Source organism: Schistocerca nitens, chromosome 2 (genome assembly GCF_023898315.1).
Source record: "Schistocerca nitens isolate TAMUIC-IGC-003100 chromosome 2, iqSchNite1.1, whole genome shotgun sequence".
In the NCBI taxonomy this organism is placed as follows: domain Eukaryota; kingdom Metazoa; phylum Arthropoda; class Insecta; order Orthoptera; family Acrididae; genus Schistocerca; species Schistocerca nitens.
The window spans coordinates 862,137,045-862,157,592 of NC_064615.1; the positions used below are offsets into that span (position 1 = coordinate 862,137,045).

Sequence of the window (20,548 nt, forward strand, 5' to 3'; positions counted from 1 at the left end):
ATCAGTCCCTAAGCTTACACACTAGTTAACCTAAATTGTCCTATGGAGAAACACACACACGCATGCACGAGGGAGGACTCGAACCTCCGCCGGGACCAGCTGCACAGTTCATGACTGCAGCCCCTTAAGCCGGCCGTAGTGGCCGGGCGGTTCTAGGTGCAACAGTCTGGAACCGCGAGACCGCTACCGTCGCAGGTTCGAATACTGATATGTTGCTAGAGAAGGCCGAAATGCACGCGTTAAACTCACGCAGGCTGGCGTGAGGTCTGAAACAGGATACGTAATGAATGCTATAAAGAAAAGTACGTAGCTGCTGGAATACTTAACTTTAATCCATCATTGGTGTACATCGCTCTTGGCGATACAAGTTAGACTCTTTAGATACATGCAATATACTGTTAATGGCGCCCTGCTAGGTCGTAGCCATTGACTTAGCTGAAGGCTATGCTATCTATATTCTCGGAAAATGAGAGAGTCTTCGTCCGTGTAGTCGCTAGCAAAGTCGTCCGTACAACTGGGGCGAGTGCTAGTACGTCTCTCTAGACCTGCCGTGTGGTGGCGCTCGGTCTGCAATTACTGACAGTGGCGACACGCGGGTCCGGCGTATACTAATGGACCGCGGCCTATTTAAAAGCTACCACCTAGCAAGTGTGGTGTCTGGCGGTGACACCACAAATACTGCCTCGGGCATGGATGTGTGTGATGTCCTTAGGTTAGTTAGGTTTAAGTAGTTCTAAGTTCTAGGGGACTGATGACCTCAGAAGTTAAGTCCCATAGTGCTCAGAGCCATTTTTTTTGCAGGCCCTCAGACCGCTGGACTAATCCCGCGCGACGAGCTCGTAACAGCTGTAATTTGCATGGCTTCATAACCAACCGACGTCTCAAAACACGCCAAATTGTTGTTTTAGGTTGTTGTAACTCCCGTCTGGCACGAAGAAATAATTTTGAAGTACTACGTTGGAAAGCAGTTTCATTTCGTGCAACATTTTCTTCAGGAACACGATGGCGACCAGGACTCTTTCCTTTACATACACATCCTGTATCTAGAAACCTTCGATACCATCTGCGAATGTTACGACCATTCGGGGGATTAATTTGGTACTTCAACTTGAAACGTCTTTGCACTGTAATCACGGAATTGTACTTCGCAAACACGAGAACACAAAATGATTTCTGCTGCGGAGTAGCCATTTTAAACATATGACGCTTACCAAGCAAAACAGAAGGCAACTGCCATCTAGCGGCTACTAATATAAACTAGACTGTGTATTCGTTTCTCCAATAGCCGAGCCGAGGCACAGCGATCGATAGTTTGAACAAAATAATATTTTGTAATACTTATATTCTTCCTCACAGACGGTTTTCACAGAAAGCAGGAAAGTTGTATTTATGGCTTATCAGCTTATGATTAGAAGCATCTGGATTTGCAATAACGATAAACAAGGCTCTTAAGTGAGAGGGGGGCGGAGGAGAGGAGATGGAGAGAGGGGTCGGAGGAAATGGCCATAGAGAGCGGAACAGGGGACAGGTGACAGGAGGAGATGGAGAGAGAGAGAGGAGGGAGGAGAAGACGGAAAGAGAGACGGGGAAGAGGTGACGTACAGAGAAAGGGTTAAAAAGGAGAAGAAGGACAAAGACAGGGGAAGGAGGAGCAGATAGAATTTATAGAGGAATTAGAGAATATCCAAAGAAGATCAGCGCGTTTCGTTAGGATGCTGATGAAGTCCCATACTCCGTAACAGAGAGTAGGGGACGTTGAGGGAGACCCGCACCGCCGTACTAGGCAATGTCCTAATGGAGATGATTTGCCATTGCCTTCCTCTGACCGTAATGTGGGTGAATGATGATGATGAAGACGAGACAACAACACCCAGTCATCTCGAGGCAGGTGAAAATCCGTGACCGGGCCGGGAACCGAACCCGGGATCGCGTGCTCGGGAAGCGAGAACGCTACCGCGAGACCACGAGCGGCGGACCGTTTCGATATAGGTTCGTTTAGTAAGGGCGAAAGCGTCAGGGAGATGCTCCGCCGGCTCCAGCAGCAGAAGCTAGTAAGAGAGGCACTGTACATACAGTGTGGGACACTGTTAAGTAGCTTCCCAGCTGGCGTCGTGAGACTGCCTGCTTCGTTCCAGTCCTACCAAGAAGGAAAAATCCCCGGCAGTACCGGCAATCGAACTCGAGTCCTCAGCACGGCAGTCAGTCGTGATGACCACTCACAAGGGCCCATACGGCAAGCAGATTTTTTAATTTTTTATATTTTTTTGTACGTGAAGTTCAGAACGCAAATATTAATTCCCTAAAATAGTTCGACGCAACTCCAAAAAGTTCTCGAGGAAACCGACTTTGAAATCTTCCGGCCGTCTTTAATATTTTACAGAGAGGTCGATTTTTCTCCACAGGCTATTGTCCTGTGTGGTAGAATGCTCGCCTGCCACTTAGGGGTTTTAGGTTTGACTCTCGACTGATGCAAATTTTTAAAAAGAGGTACCTGCCCTACTAGCATTTCTGTGAATTTTAAAAGTCGTAAAGGCCTCTTGGGGCGCCATTTTTCAACAGGACGTTACTCATCCACACATTTCAGCTGTCTTTATCAACTGTTTGCACGATGTTGACCTTCTCTTGTGTCCAGCGAGGTTCCCAGATCTGAGAGCAATAAAATGTGTGGTACCAGATAGGATGTCAACTCCATACCAGCGCCAGTATCGAGGTTATCAAGGACCATTTACAACAGTTGCGAGCCAGCTTGCCTCAGGAGAGGAGACAACTGATTTATGACACCCTACCCAATTGAGGCACTGTATACATCCAGGCTAGAGAGAGTGCAACGTCATCACATAAGTGGGTTCATTCTGCCAAGTTCTTTGTAAATTTGACTCTATATTGTAATCACCGAAATAGTATCACATACCCTCTCAAGTTTCGTTTCGTTTCCTCCTCCCCCACTTGGTACTTTACTTTTTTGGCAGAATATGGTGCCAGATAGGTTTGAGGACTACGTCTTGTCCCTCGACTGCTTAATACCGAACTATCTCCGTTAGTTGGGGGCAGCATTTCAGCGACTATGAATCTGGATAGCTCCCCAACGTATTCAGTGTCTCTTGGAGACCTCCTCCACTACTGTCTGAGCAGAACGTGCAACTAAGGAGATGCTCGTAATTCAGGTAGTACTGAGTGGATTTCAAACAACTTTAAGCGGTGAAAGGTGTGGCAAAGATGAGCTAGTGAGAGAGAGAGAAATGGCAAGCACCAGGTGCGCCGTGTGTTCACCTTGTTGAGGTCGAGCTGGCTCTGGGCGTGCGTGTCCTGGCACCTGCGCGCCGCGTAGACGCCGCAACCGGCGGTGAGCAGCACCAGCAGCAGGGGCAGCAGCGGGGGCCTCGCCATGGCCTTCGGGGAAGGCGGCGCCTCTGACTGTGGGCTCTGGGGGTCTCTCTTGATACCAACTGGATGTACCAGCTGCTGGAGTCCTCTGTACACAACTGCAACAGCACGTGCACACATGGTTTTCAGACTTTTTTTACATCTGTCAGACAGTATGAGGGCAGTCAACGGAATCTGTTCAAAAAATTATTGGGCTATACCTCTATCTATAGGTAGAATTCTTCAATGTATTACAACTCCAAACATAATTAATAATGAAACTTCCTGGTAGATTAAAACTGTCTGCCGGACCGATACTCGAACTCGGGGCTTTTGCCTATCGCGGGCTAATGTTCTACCATCTGAACTACTCAAGCACGACTCACGACCCATCTTCGCAGCTTTAATTCCGCCAGTATCTCGTCTCCTACCCTCCAAACTTCACAGAACCTCTCCTGAAGACCTTGCAGACCCAGCACTCCTGGGAGAAAGGATATTGCGGAGACATGGCTTAGCCACAGCGTGGGGGATAGCTGATGGTAAACCTTTCCGGATGTGAGGTCGTGATCCAAGAAACTCTTCTGTTCCTTACGTTTCGTCCAGGACTGCGCTGGACATTCTCAGAGGCGTTCTTCCACTGAGTCTTGCCGACTAACTGGTCGGACGTCCGAGAGCGCCATAAATACTGCAGGAAAGGGGGCGTGGTCAAAGTAACAGGTGATGAGCAGAGACAACCCTTGTCAGAGATAAAACTTAACTGTCGATTGTCGTGTTGTCAAAGATAAAACTGTCTAGTGACTCTGCAGAGCTACTGTCCATATGTCGCTAAGTTACATTGCCTCCTCTTTTCTATTAAAACTATCCTGATGCTTATTAATTTTAATGGCTTCTCTACATATTCGCAGATAACGTCAACTTATTATCCACCACTATGTAGGGAAGCCACTGAATTTTAATGGCTTCTCTACATATTCGTGGATAAAGTCAAGTTATTATCGACGACTATGTAGGGAAGCCACTGAAATTTATAAGTATCAGGATAATTTTAATAGGAAAGAGGAGGCAATGAAACTTAGCGACATATGGACAGTAGCTCTGCAGAGTCTCTACACAGTTTTATCTTTGACAAGATGACAATCGTTAGTTAAGTTTCATATCTGACAAGGATTATCTCTACTCATCATGTGTTACTTTGACCACGCCCCTTTCCTACAGTATTTATGGCGCTCTCGGACGTCCGACCAGTTGGTCGGCAAGACTCAGCGGAGGAATGCCTCTGAGGATGTCCAGAGCAATCCTGGAAGAAACGTCAGGAACAGAAAAGTTTCTTGGATCACGACCTCACATCCCGAAAGGCTTACCATCAGCTATGTCATCCGGTCATGAAAGACTTCATTCTATGATCAGCCTGGGGCATGTTTCCACAGTGAGATTTTCACTCTGCAACGGAGTCTGCGCTGATATAAAACTTCCTGGCGGATTAAAAGTGTGCCCCGGACCGAGATTCGAACTCAGGGCCTTCAATTAAGAGAGTACAGACAATAACGAACTTCTCGATTGTCAGGGTGCAGGAGTGCTCTGCACTGACGTTCGATGAGAGCGTACAAATAATGAACCTCACAGACAGGGAGTCAGTGATAGAAGGGGAATGAGAGTCTGTGAGGAAGTCAGTGACAGATTTAGTAGCTACTATAAAATAGGTGGTGTCTCTCTACAGATAAGTTTTCTACGGTTATGCCGTGTTAGACTTCTACGCACAGTTGCATATGTGGGTGTCCCTCGTATGTAGGACATACAGTCGGGGACGTTTAAGTAATGCACTGTCGCTTGTATTTATTTTTCGAGCAGTTTATTTGTGTTGCATTCTCAATTCTGTGGAAACGGAAAGACATTTACGCCCATCAACAGTGATCGACTGCTGGACAGACCCACTTCGTCTAACGATTGGTTACTCCATTTGGCGAGTAATTATTTTGCGAACTGTGAGAAATTTTATGTCAGTTGTTACAATAATTACAATCAACACAACTGCGTGATACACCTATTGTCTATTCGTTAAAGACACTGTTAAAGAACTTTGTGTTCAGGTCTTGAACTTCACAATCGACTTTCTGAACTCGAATAATAACCAAAATAATTCTATGCTTGGGCGATAAATAGTTCAGACAAGAACAGAAAGGAAACATTTTAAATGTGGTGCGACACAGGAATGCTGAAGATTAGACGGGTAGATCATATAATCAATATGGAAGTACTGAATAGAATGGAAGTACTGAATAGAACTTGAGAAAAAAGAAATTTGTAGCGTCACTTGACTAAAATAAAGGGTCATGGATAGAGTAGCATGGAGACTTGCATCAAATCAATCTTAGGACTGAAGACTGCAAAAAAATAACAGCAACAACAACACTATTTGCCAACATTTATAATTTCACAGATATAAGCCAAATAACCATAATATTTTCGTACAGGTGGAGGTCTAACAACGCTACGAGTTTTTGCAGGAAGCGGCTGCTGTATATCAGGGTAGCGGGTAGTTGCAGAACAGTAACACTGTCCAACTTTTTCCGACAAATTCGGTAAACTGTGCGGCCTAATGGGGAGCATATTCGGTGACGCAGCTCCCCGCCCCCCCCCCGCCCCGCCCCCGCCCTCCCCGCCCCGCCCCCCACACAAACACACACACATCCCAACCGCTCCTCTCCCACGCCTTCTCGTTAAGTGCGCGCAGCGATGCAGAGATTTTCGTCTCTCGGGGACTCGATGTTTGTGTAGTCCTAATCAGTTCATCTCATCATCACAAACACACGCAAGTCGGGGAAGTGTCATTAAACACCGGAGCGGCGCGGGAAGTTCCTTATTTGAAAGGCGCGCTCCACAGCTAAAGTTACTCATTGTTCTGTGGGGTTGAGCGCATTCGAAAGGGCAGGACCTAACTGTTTTTTTTTTTTTTTAAGGTTAGTTTAGTAGCGATCATGCAGTAGACGAGAGACGAGCAAGCGTTCGCCATGGAGATTACTTTTCCAATGGCTATTCGGTTATCTCAACCCCGTGCACATTCAGGAAACAGTTTAATACAGAGCCTGCAGGTCGTGTTCTGATCGAAAATCGATTGTTATGTAAGTGGACAGGTTTATGGATGGTGTGTGGGAAAAGAAACCAGGAGCATCAAGAGCTACAGGACACAACACAACGTCGAGAAAGTAAAGCTGGCGAGTTTAAATTCTCACAAGCGACCTGCACGGAAACACGTAACTGCTCTTGCAATTTCTGATCGCACAGTGAGACGAATTCTTCTTGAAGACCTGAAATTTCAGACCTCTACGGTCGCAGGTTCGACTCCTGCCTCGGGCATGGATGTCTGTGATGTCCTTAGGTTAGTTAGGTTTAATTAGTTCTAAGTTCTAGGCTACTGATGACCTCAGAAGTTAAGTCGCATAGTGCTCGGAGCCATTTTGAACTTGAAATTTCATCAGTATAAACTGGCACTGGTGCACACAATCCACGCGATTTTGTTTCACGAAAAAAAAAAACCATTTGAAACCTTATTCAACAAGTTGCCTCGTGAAGCCCTTGTGTTCTTCAGCGATGAGTCACATTTTCATTTGTATGGATGCGTGAATAAACAAAACAAGCTATATATCGAAATAACCAGCCGTCAGCTGCATAAAAGAAATTTAATTTCTTAGTCGGTTTCGGTCATTTAGTGCACTTCTTCAGAAGGTTGTAACTATCGCATATTTGCGAATGTTATTAATAAGATGCATGCAGCGTATTGTTGTGTCATGTGGTTCATAGTGTGTTTACAAAAATAGACTGTGAACCACGTGACCACAGCAATATGCTGCGTGCATCTTATCACTGGCATTCGCAAATAATGCGATGGTTACAACCTTCTGAAGAAGAGCAGTAAGTGCCTGAAATCGGTTAAGAAATTAAATTTCCTTTACGCAGCTGGTTCCTCCGTTTCGATATGTACAACTATAGTTGCTGAAGGGGATAAAATACTAAAACAGAACTAAAACAGAAAATGTGATTATTTCGTATTATTCTAAACTGGCATTATTGGCCCATGGTTTTTCGAAGAGAACGACAAGGCAGTCACGGTCACTTCTGAGCGTTATGTCCAGATGATGAGGGAGTTCTTTCTTCTCGAATTTGAAGAAATGAATGTGTGGGATGTCTGGTTCTAAGAAGATGGCGCTACGGCTCACACGACATAAATGTCAAAGACTCTCCTGGGCGAACACTTCCAAGACCGTCCTAACTTTCTGAGCAGCGATCTTCTGTGGCCAGCACGCTCGCCTGTCTCTGCGACTTTTTCTTGTGGGTTTATCGCAAAACCTTGGTGTATACTAATCGTCTACAGATCCTGGGTGAGCTACGGAACAGTATTCGCTCTGCTTTTGCCAACACAGATGGACAAAGTGGACCGAAAGTTCTGATTTCGACTCTCCACATGCATTGAGTAAAACGGAACGACCTTCAAGGTATCATTTTAAAAACCTCATGAACTTTTCTTTTTTGAGTCATCAGTCACCGGTCTTCTGACTAGTTTGACGCGGTCCGCCACGAATTCCTCTGCTGTGCCTACCTTTTCAGCCCAGAGATGAACTTGCAACCTACGTCCTCAATTATTTGTTGGATTTATCCCAATCTCTGTCTTCCTCTACAGATTTTACTCTCTACAGATCCTTCTAGCATCATCTTAACAGATCTCCTATCATCCTGTCCCTTCTTCTTCTTCTCAGTGTTTGCCATATGTTTCTTTCCTCGCCGATTCAGCGGAAAGGTTTCTCATTCCTTACCTTATCAGTCCACCTAATTTTCAAAGTTCTTCTGTAGCATCACATCTCAAAAGCTTCGATTCTCTTCTGTTCCGGTTTTCCCACAGTTCATGTCTCACTGCCACACAGTGCTGTGCTCCAAAGGTACATTGTCAGAAATTTCTTCCTCAAATTAAGAGCCATGTTTGATAGTAGTAGACTTTTCTTGACCAGGACTGCCCTTTTTGCCAGTGCCAGTCTACTTTTTATATCCTCCTTGCTCCGTCCGTCATGCTTCATTTTGCTGCCCAGGTAGCAGAATTCCTTAACTTCATGTACATCGTGATCCTCAATTATGATGTGAAGTGTCTCGCTGTTATCATTTCTGCTGCTTCTCATTACTTTCGTCTTTCTTCGATTTACTCTCAATCCATATTCTGTACTTATGAGACTGTTCATTCCATTCAACAGATCCCTTAATTTTACTTCACTTTCACAGAGAATATCAATGTCATCAGCGAATCATATCCTTTCACCTTGAATATTAATCCCACTCTGGAACCTTTCATTTCTTTCTGTCATTGCTCCTTCAACGTACAGATTGAACAGCTGGGGCGAAAGGCTACATCCCTGTCTAACACCATTTTTAATCCGTGTACTTCGTTCTTGGTCTTCCAGCCTAATTGTTCCCTATAGGTTCTTGTACGTATTGCACAAGAACCTAGAGTCTTTCCCTATATCTCGCACCATTTTACATTGTCGAACTTAGTTGCATGAGCTGTTGAGCTGATTAAACGTTAGTTCTCTCACTTTATGGCTCTTGTAATTTTGGGAATTGTGTGGATGATGTTTTCCGAAAATCTGCTGGTATATCACCAGTCTTAAACATTCTACACACTAACGTGAGTAATCATTTTATCGCCATTTGCCTCAATGATTTTAGAAAGTCCGATGGAATGTTATTTATCCTTCTATCTTATTCGATCTTAAGTCTCCCAAAGCTCTTCTAAGTTGTGATTCTAGTACCGGATCCCCCATATCGTCTAACTAGACTCCGGTTTCTTCTTCTATCACGTCATCAGGTAAGCTCTCCCCTTCATAGAGGCCCTCAGCATACTCTTTCCACCTGTCCGCTCTCCCATGTGCACCCTTAAAGTTAAAGCCATTCTTTTGACTTTTCTCTTCCAACAATCATTTCTTTTTCGTTTTTTTTTTCACTTTTTTCATTTATCCATTTCGCCTTAGCTTCTCTGCAATTCCTGTTTGTTTCATTCCTAAGAGATATGTATTTCTGTATTCCTGAATTTCCCTGCCGCAGGGGAGTGTCGTAGGACCGTTGCTATTCACAATATACATAAATGATCTTGTGGATGACATCGGAATTTCACTGAGGCTTTTTGCGGATGATGCTGTGGTATATCGAGAGGTTGTAACAATGGAAAATTGTACTGAAATGCAGGAGAATCTGCAGCGAATTGACGCATGGTGCAGGGAATGGCAATTGAATCTCAATGTAGACAAGTGTAATGTGCTGCGAATACATAGAAAGAAAGATCCCTTATCATTTAGCTACAATATAGCAGGTCAGCAACTGGAAGCAGTTAATTCCATAAATTATCTTGAAGTACGCATTAGGAGTGATTTAAAATGGAATGATCATATAAAGTTGATCGTCGGTAAAGCAGGTGCCAGACTGAGATTCATTGGAAGAATCCTAAGGAAATGCAACCCGAAAACAAAGGATGTAGGTTACAGTACGCTTTCTCGCCCACTGCTTGAATACTGCTCAGCAGTGTGGGATCCGTACCAGATAGGGTTGGTAGAAGAGATAGAGAAGATCCAACGGAGAGCAGTGCGCTTCGTTACAGGATCATTTAGTAATCGCGAAAGCGTTACGGAGATGATAGATAAACTCCAGTGGAAGACTCTGCAGGAGAGACGCTCAGTAGCTCGGTACGGGCTTTTGTTAAAGTTTCGAGACCATACCTTACCGAGGAGTCAAGCAGTATATTGCTCCCTCCTACGTATATCTCGCGAAGAGACCACGAGGATAAAATCAGAGAGATTAGAGCCCGCACAGAGGCATACCGACAATCCTTCTTTCCACGAACAATACGAGACTGGAACAGAAGGGAGAACCGATAGAGGTACTCAAGGTACCCTCCACCACACACCGTCAGGTGGCTTGCGGAGTATGGATGTAGATGTAGAACTTTAAATGTACCTGTGTGTAAAGAAAAGATAATTAAATTTGTATCTCAATGATTTTCTGTTTTGTGATCTATTTAAATAGTGAAGTTCCCGCTCCGCATACTTTGGAAAGACTTCGCCAGGTGGCCAAACTGCAGGTGGAGTGTCCGTGTCAGTAATGCCTACGACCGTGTCATCGAAGGGGGACTAGGAAGAGTGCCGACTATGAGCCCTGCTACCACCAGCCACGGACTGGAGCGCCGCCTCTGTCGGCGTACGGACCTGGCGGCGGCGCCTGCCGGCAGCGGGATGACGCGGGGGCGCCGTCGACGTCTGCGCTCCGCTTGTTGCTCCGCTAACTGCCTGCAAGTGGAAGAAATTGCCAAATTGCGCGAGACGCTGGCCTGGTCTGGGGGCTAATTGTGGCCGCCCGTCCCACGCGACTCATCAGGCGCGCGCGCGCTGCTCCGCTGCCTGCCGTTGCTCCACATTACCAGCTCCGTCCACTGCCCATGCGGAGCTCTCCTCATCGCAACGCACAGTTTTTCCGTTCCTGCGACACTCATTCCGAAACTAATGCCCCTCTTTCTAATTTCATCGAAATTGTTGTTGTCTTCAGTCCTGAGACTGGTTTGATGCAGCTCTTGGTTCAAATGGCTCTGAGCACTATGGGACTTAAATTCTGAGGTCAGCAGTCCCCTAGAACTGAGAACTACTTAAACCTAACTAACATAAGGACATCACACACATCCATGCCCGAGGTAGGATTCGAACCTGCGACCGTAGCGGTCGCGCGGTTCCAGACTGTAGCGCCTAGAACCGCTCGACCACCCCGGCCGGCTAGATGCAGCTCTCCATGCTACCCTATCCTGTGCAAGCTTCTTCATCTCCCAGTACCTACTGCAACCTACATCCTTCTGAATCTCCTTAGTGTATTCATCTCTTGGTCTCCCTCTACGATTTTTACTCTCCACACTGCCCTCCAATACTAAATTTATGATCCCTTGATGCCTCAGAACATGTCCTACCAAGTTGTGGCACAAACTCCTCTTCTCCCCAATTCTATTCAATACCTTCTCATTAGTTATGTGATCTACCCATCTAATCTTCAGCATTCTTCTGTAGCACGACATTTCGAAAGCTTCTATTCTCTTCTTGTCCAAACTATTTATCGTCCATGTTTCACTTCCATACATGACTACACTCCATACAAATACTTTCAGAAAAGACTTCCTGTGCAAGCCTCTTCGTCTCTGAGTAACTACCGCAACCTACATCCTTCTGAATCTGCTTAGTGTATTCATCTCTTGGTCTCCCTCTACGATTTTTACCCTCCACGCTGCCCTCCAATACTAAATTGGTGATCCCTTGATGCCTCAGAACATGTCCTACCAACCGATCCATTCTTCTTGTCAAGTTGTGCCACAAACTCCTCCCCTATTCTATTCAACACTTATCTATACTCGATGTTAACAAATTTCTCTTCTTCAGTAACGTTTTCCTTGCCATTGCCAGTCTACATTTTATATCCTCTCTACTTCGACCTTCATCAGTTATTTTGCTCCCCAAATAGCAAAACTCCTATACTAATTTAAGTGTATCATTTCCTAATCTAATTCCCTCAACATCACCCGAGTTGACTACATTCCATTATCCTCGTTTTGCTTTTGTTAATGTTCAACTTATATCCTCGTTTCAAGACTCTGTCCATTCCGTTCAACTACTCTTCCAAGTCCTTTGCTGTCTCTGACAGAATTACAATGTCATAGGCGAACCTCAAAGTTTTTATTTCTTCTCTATGGATTTTAATTCCAACACCGAATTTTTCTTTTGTTTCCTTCACTGCTTGCTCAATATACAGATTGAATAACATCGGGGATAGGTTTCAACCAGTTTTTCCATTCGTCTGTAAAGAATTCATCTAAATTAAAATTCTAAAATATTTGTTGGAAGAACTGTTCTGTACCAGAAGGATGGAACACAGCTAAAGAATAATTTCTATATATGAAAAAGGCAGTAGAAAAGACACAGGTAATTGTATAGGATCTTATTTACTAAATGTAGGATAAAAAAACATGTGGGAAAGTTTTTAATCAAAGGCCAAAGAAACTGATATAGGTACAATACGGCGCTGCTGTCAGCAACGCCTATTTAAGACAACAAGTGTAGAGCGTAGTTGTTAGGTCGCTTACTGCTGCTAAAATGGCACGTTATCAAGATTTAAGTGGAGCTTACGGGCAGATTAGAACCGTGTGCCACACCGAGACTCGAACTCGGGACCTTTCTCTTCGCAGGCAAGTGCTCTACCAACTGAGCTAACCAAGCACAACTCACGACCCGTCCTCACAATTTTACGTCTGCCAGTACCTCGTCTCCTACCTTCCAAACTTCACAGAAGTTCTCCTGTGAAACTTGCAGGACTAGCACTACTGGAAGAAAGGATATTGCGGAGACATGACTTAGCCACAGCCCGGGGGATGTTTCCAGAATGAAATTTTCACTCTGCAGAGGAGTGTGCGCTGATTTTGAAACTTCCTGGCAGATTAAAACTGTGTGCCGGACCGAGACTCGAACTAGGGATCTTTGCCTGTCGCAGGTAAGTGCACAATGTTTCATTCTGGAAACATCTCACAGGCTGTGGCTAAGCCATGTCTCCACAATATCCTTTCTTCCAGTAGTGCTGGTCCTGCAAGTTTCGCAGGAGAACTTCTGTGAAGTTTACAAGGTAGGAGACGAGGTACTGGCAGACGTAAAAATGTGAGGACGAGTCGTGAGTCGTGCTTGGGTAGCTCAGTTGGTAGAGCGTTTGCCTGCGAAAGGCAAAGGTCCCGAGTTCGAGTCTCGGTCTGGCACACAGTTTTAATCTGCCAGGTTATATTTCATTCAAGATTTATGTGAATTTGAACGTGGTGTTATAGTAGGCGCACGAGCAATGGAGCACAGTATCTCCGAGGAAGCGATGAACTAGGAATTTGCCCGTACGACCATTTCACGTATTTACCGTGAATATCAGGAATCCGGTAAAACATCAAATCTCTGACATCGCTGCGGCCAGCAAATGATCCTGCAACAATAAACCAACGACGACTGAAGAGAATCGTTCAACGTGACAGAAATGCAAGTCTTCTGCAAATTGCTGCAGATTTCATTTCAGGGCCATCATCAAGTATCAGCTTGCGAACCATTCAACGAAACATCATCGATAGGGTCTTTCGTAACCGAAGACCCACTAGTGTACCCTTGATGACTGCACGACACAAGGCTTCAAGCCTCGCCTGGCCCGTCAACACAGTCATTGGACTATTGATGACTGGAAACATGTTGCCTGGTCGGACGAGCCTTGTTTCATATTGTATTGAGTGGATGGATTTGTACGGATATGGACATAACCTCATGAATCCATGGACCCTGCATGTCAGCAGGGGCCTGTTCAAGCTGGTGGGGGCTCTATAATTGTATGGGGCGTGTGCAGTTGGAGTGATATGGGACCCCTGATACGTCTAGGCACGACTCTGACAGGTGACACGTATGTAAGCATCCTGTCCGATCACCTGCATCTATTCACGTCCATTGTTCATTGCGACGGACTTGGGTAATTCCAGCAGGACAATGCGACACCCCACACGTCCAGAATTAGTACAGAGTGGCTCCAGGAACACTCTTCTGAGTTTAAACACTTGCGCTGGCCACCAAACTATCCAGTCATGAACATTATTGAACATACCTGGAATGCTTTGCAACGTGATGGTCACAAGAGATCTCCACCCCTCGTACTCTTACGGATTTACGGGCAATCCTGCGACAGTCATGGTGTCAGTTCCTTCCAGCACTACTTAAGACATTATTCGAGTCCATGCCACGTCGTGTTGCAGCACATATGCGTTCTCGCGGCTCCCCCTACACGACATTAGCCAAGTGTACCTGTTTCAAAATGGTTCAAATGGTTCTGAGTACTATGGGACTTAACATCTGAGGTCATCAGTCCCCTAGAACTTAGAACTACTTAAAACTAACTAACCTAAGGACATCACACACATCCATTCCCGAGGCAGGATTCGAACCTGCGACTGTAGCGGTCGCGCGGTTCCAGACTGAAGCGCCTAGAGCCGCTTGCCCACAACGGCCGGCTGTACCTGTTTCTTTGACTCTTCAGAGTATATTTGTAATAAGACAGATTATTAAAAACGTCGGGAATTTAGTTGAGAAACCCATTTAGCATTTATTGCTTTTAAAAAAGCCTTTAATTAGGTGGAAATAAGAGATTTTTCCAAAACATCTTTTCAATACCATAAACAGCCCAGATGTAAATACAAAAATATTTATATGTTCAGGTCCGAAAATGTCAGGAGAAATGTTTTTTAAAAAATGCGAGTCGTTGGAAAAGGTTGCGCTCTCTGACCCATTATATATAATTCATATATTGACAAGCTAGTAATGAAGTGCAAAATTGAAATATACTTCGGAATTAAAATACAATCTAGAATATCATTAAATACGCTGTTATACACTGATGACCAGATAATTACGCAGGAAACAGAAGATAATTTACAAAATGTGTGGACTGAGGCAAGAGGCAGTATATTACAACTTATTATGCAAATAAGACAAAGATAATGGCTTTCAAAGGAAAGAATCCAATAATAATATATGAGAAAATACTATTTATGGAATACCCGTCGGCTATTGGAGGAACATACACATATTAATAACTTGAATACGACGTATTAATGTTCCACAATAATTTTTGTGGAATATAAAACGGTGTATTCCAGTTATTAATTAAATTGAGATAATTTTAGAACAATGATTCCACTTCAGTTATCTAGGATGTGATTTAGTTTTAACTATGACAAAGACACTGAGGAGAAGCTTAATAAATATCAAGTTTATGCTGAAAAATTGGATGAACTTTGGGAAGGAACAGAAAGAAAGAGACGCAAATTAAATTCTATAAAGTTATAGCTGTACCTACAGTTGTACATCGTTCCGAATAATGGACAGTAAGAAATACAAGAAAAATCACGTATACAAGTAGCAGTCATGATGCTCATGAGGTATGTAAGAGACAGTAATAAAATGGAAAAAATGAGGAACGAAACAATAAGATCAGATTTAAAAATATTTTCAATTAATGTCAAGATAGAGGAGAATAAAATGAAATGGAAGGATCATGTTGACAGAATAACAGGAATCTGATTGTCAAGAAAGATAATGAATTATCAGCTGACTGGAAAGAGAGAAGTACGAAGACCTCTTAAGAGAGGGATGTAATGATGGATGATAGAGACCGGAACAGGTGATTACAACACCTAATCCTTGGAAGAAGATGATGATGATGATGATGATGACCGAAATTAGGACTGCAAGGAAAAGAAGACAAGTTGCAATGTGTTCCGCATCACTTGAACTACTTTTGCAAACAATACGTTGTTGAGATTCTAAAGCTAGGGCTAAAAACTGAAGTTCTTTCAGGGCAAAGACCAGGTTCGATAAAAAAAATCGGTACGGATAATATGATTGTTGAACAAGTGTCATCCATCATTTATTTGGGTTGTCAAATTGGTCTAGACTGTTGTAAAGGTCTAGCTGTAAAACTGACGAGATTTTGAAATGTTTGTGGCACCATTCATAATGTATTTAAAAATAAGACCAGACAAGAAACGAGATTAAATTTTTATAATGTTATGGCTCTCCAGTATTTATTCACTGGAACAAATGTTGGGTACCTACAAACAGGACATGTACGTCTACATCAACACCCATATTCCGCAAGCCACCTTACGCTGTGTGGCAAAGGGTGCTTTGTGTACTAGTTTCACTTCATCCGTCTTCATGTTCCAGTCGCGTATGGTTCGCGAGAAGAACGGGGGGGGGGGGGGGGGGGTTAGGTTTGTGGTGTTTAACGTCCCGTCGACAACGAGGTCATTAGAGACGGAGCGCAAGTTCGGGTTAGGGAAGGATGGGGAAGGAAATCGGCCGTGCCCTTTCAAAGGAACCATCCCGGCATTTGCCTGAAACGATTTAGGGAAATCACGGAAAACCTAAATCAGGATGGCTGGAGACGGGATTGAACCGTCGTCCTCCCGAATGCGAGTCCAGTGTGCTAACCACTGCGCCACCTCGCTCGGTGCGAGAAGAACGATTACTGGTTAGCCTCCGTTTGGGCTCGAATCTCTCTAATTTTATTTCGACTGTTTTTTCGAGAGACATCCGTAGGCAGAAGCAATAATATATTGGTTGACTGTTCTTGGCACGTACAGTATACCGTGATGCAGAGGGCCTCTCTTGTAGTATTTGCCACTGGAGTTAGCTTAACATCTCCGTGACGCTCTCTCGCTTACAAAACGAACCTGTAACGAAACGTTCTGCTCTTCTTACCTACCTGGCCGAACGAGTGTTTTGTAAGCTCCTTCCTCTGTGATGGACTAAATTTCCTGAGGATTCTTCCAATGAATCTCAGCCAGGCATCTGCTTACTCGTGATTAATTTTATGTGGTCGAAATGGTTCAAATGGCTCTGAGCACTATGGGACTTAACTTCTGAGGTCATCAATCCCCTAGAACTTAGAACTATTTAAACCTAACTAACCTAAGGACATCACACACATCCAGCCCGAGGCAGGATTCGAATCTGCGACCGTAGCGGTCGCGCGGTTCCAGACTGTAGCGCCTAAAACCGCTCGGTCACACCAGCTTATGTGGTCGTTCCGATGCAAATCGCTCCGTACGCAAACTCCTGGAAATGTTGCGGAAGTACGAGTAACTCATTCCAGCGATTGTCCTGTAATTGGGTTATCATACAATACAGGGTCTTCCAGTCCATGTATTCGGAATACGTTACATTTGTGATGTTGAGGGTCACTTGCGACTCCCTGCGAGCGTCGATCTTCTGCAGGTCTTCCTGCATTTCGCTACAATTTCCTAACCGGCCGAAGTGGCCGTGCGGTTCTAGGCGCTTCAGTCTGGAACCGCGTGACCACTACGGTCGCAGGTTCGAATCCTGCCTCGGGCATGGACGTGTGTGATGTCCTTAGGTTAGTTAGGTTTAAGTAGGTCTAAGTTCTAGGGGACTGATGACCACAGATGTTAAGTCCCATAGTGCTCAGAGCCATTTGATTTTTACAATTTCCTAGCGTCGTCACTCCTCTGTACACAACAGCATCATCTGTGAAAGACCTCGTGGGACTTCCGACGTTATCTATTAGGTCGTCCATACATATTGTGAAAAGTAATGGTCCCGTCACACTCCACTGGAGCACGTCCGAAGTTACTTTGGCGTCTGAAGACTTCACTCGGTTCAGGATGACATGCTGTGTCACATAAGATACAAAATGCTCATACGAAATTTCTGAGATGGAGGCTACTCAAGAAGAGATATATCAAACGAAACAGTGCGACAAGAACTAAAAATGTAGTCAACTGAAAGTAGAATAATCAAATGCTTCGACACTTAGTTCGAACACGAATGGACAGTAAACGACTTCCCAAATTAGCCATTACTTACAATCCGGCAGGAAGAATAAATGTCGGAAGACCTAAAACGAGCAACCCAGAAGGAAGAATAAATGTCGGACGACCTAAAAAGAGATAGACGGGCAATTTGTGAAGACGGGACAGGTCCATTGCCTAATCCATGAAGAATAGAAGAAGACTATAGTAGGTACAGGAAGAACAATAACGGAGTTAAATAGAACTGTTATTTCTCAAAATACCCGTAGTCACGGCCACTCGTTACGCGATTTTTCTAACGATGAAGTAGAGTCTGCAAGCCGCGCTCGTAATAACCTGACCCAAAACTGAGCTTAGCGGACAGAGTCTGAATCTCAAAGATGTTCACGACGTATTCCACCGTTACATAACTGAAAAGAAATCGAAGTCTGAAAGTGCTGCAAAATCACAACTGTACAGCAGATATGGTAGGGTAGCCCAGTCCAGGCAATTTTGAAAATGAGTTTCACAGTCGCAAAACTGTTATTGGTTCTGGCGTTATGGTGTTGCATGCAGAAGTCAGTCTTCTACTCCGGCCTCACGTTGGGTATTCGGGCTTTCTGTCTAGTCAGTGTCGTCTTGCAGCGTTCTGTATGACCTGAGAGTTGATTTAGGCACGAAGACATCCAAAACTAGCGCACCCTGCCTATCCTAGAGAGCTGAGTACATCACTTTGCAAAAATGTTGCCTCTGTCGCAGTCCAACTCAGACGACTTCTTTAACCACATAATACCCATGGACAAGTGCTGGGTGTATCACTGTCGCCCCTAGACAAAATCACACGGTGAAGACACCATTGCCGGAAAATGCGAAGAGACTTCCATCACGGGGCCAAGTCACCCTGAGGTTTTTGAAACTGACATGATATGGTTATAACGCATTATGTAATCCGTTCAGAGTATGCTGATACAATACCTCCATACTTAGTAATCATTTACAAACCCTCGCTCGCAAAAAAAGTTCCGTAACTAAAGACTGGAAAGTTGCTCAGGTCACTCCAATACTCAACGGAGGAAATAGGACTAATCCACTGAATTACAGACCGTATCACTAACGTCCATATGCAGTAGAATTTTTAAACATAAACTACGTTCGAATACTGTGGGCCGGCCCGAGTGGCCGAGCGGTTCTAGGCGCTACAATCTGGAACCGCACGACCGCTACGGTCGCAGGTTCGAATCCTGCCTCGGGCATGAGTGTGTGTGATGTCCTTAGGTTAGTTAGGTTTAAGTAGTTCTAAGTTCTAGGGGACTCATGACCTCAGAAGTTAAGTCCCATAGTGCTCAGAGCCAATACTGTGGATTACTTCGAAGAAAACGATTCATTGACGAACAGACAGAACATACCTTTCTTCTGAACTACAATTATTCACACGAAGAAATGAGTAAAACAGAAGCTATATCTGGCGTTCCCCATGGAAGTGTTATAAGGTCTCTGCTGTTATTGGTCTATAAGCGATTTAGGTGACAACCCGAGCAGCCTTCTTAGATTTTTTGCAGATGGTGGTGTTGTCTACAATCTTGTAAAGTCATCATATGATCAAAACCAATTGCAACATGATTTACATAAGATATCTGTATGTTGTGCAAAGTGGCAATTGATTCTAAATACCGAAAACTGCGAAGTCATCCACATGAGTACTAAAAGGAATCCGCTAAATTCGCGCTACACGATAAATCACACATCTAAAGGCTGTGAATTCGGTTAAATACTTAAGTATTACAATTACGAATAACTTAAAATGGAGCAATCATATAGATAATTCTGTGGGGAAAGCGAAAAAAAGACTGCGATTTATCGGTTGAAATAAATGCAACATGTCTGCTAAAGTGACTGCTTACATTGCGCTTGTCCGCCATCGTCTAGAGTACTGCTGCGCGGTGCGGGATTCGCATAAGATAGGGCTGACGCAAGACATTGAAGAAGTTCAGAGAAGGTCAGCTCGTTTTGTACTATCGGGAAATAAGGGAGAGACTGTGAACGATATGATACGCGAGTTGGAGTGGGAATCATGAAAACGAAAGACTTTTTCGTTGCTACAGGACCTTCTCATGAAATTTCAATCACCGACTTTCTTCTCTGGATATGAAAATATTTTGTTGGCGCCCACCTACAGACGGAGAAATCATCATAATAATAAAATAAGAGACATCATAGGTCACACGGAGAGATTTAAGTGTTCGTTTTTCCCAAGTGCTGTTCGAGAGTGGAACGGTAGAGAAATAACTTGAAGGTGGTTCGATGAACCCTCTGGCAGGGACCTAAGTGTGAATTGCCGAAAAATCGTGTGGATGTAGCTATATGTAGATGCAAGGGAGGAACACACTACGGAAATATCCTGACGGGCTCACGCCAGGGTGAGACAGTTTCCGGGGGGATGACTTCTGTTCCACGGCAGCGCGCTAGTTTGGTTACTCACGGGACACAGCCCCACATGCTGCTTCTTTGGGTTGCCAAATTTCGCCAAATCTCCCGTATTCTCTGACATGGCACCCAGTATTTCTTCTTCTTTCCTGGCATAAAGAAATCACTTCGAAGTGGAAGTCATCATGCTGACTTCTACAATCAATGTGTCCACCAAGTTATACATCGTTGGGAAAAGTGTGTCGCATTCAAGTGTGAATGTGCAGAGAAGGGCTAGCACACTCAAGATCGCAGTTTCTTTTTTTAGTAGAGATAATTAAAGCTTTTTAGCTATCCATCATGATCAGCCAGTTGACATTTAGCGCTCGGTAAACACTT

General features: G+C 44.3%; 1 protein-coding gene and 1 non-coding gene across 2 annotated transcripts in view; one reads left to right on the forward strand and one right to left on the reverse strand.

The window, feature by feature from the left end:
* LOC126237128 (uncharacterized) overlaps positions 1–20,548 on the reverse strand; it is a 285,184-nt gene that overhangs the window by 159,652 nt on the left and 104,984 nt on the right. Inside the window, exon 2 of the mRNA XM_049946948.1 lies at positions 3,271–3,482. Within this exon, the coding sequence (XP_049802905.1) occupies positions 3,271–3,387 (117 nt within the window). The 5' untranslated portion in view covers positions 3,388–3,482. The remainder of the gene's footprint in view (positions 1–3,270; positions 3,483–20,548) is intronic.
* On the forward strand, positions 13,098–13,172 carry Trnar-gcg (transfer RNA arginine (anticodon GCG)). The gene has a single exon. It is a non-coding gene; the product is annotated as a tRNA-Arg (tRNA).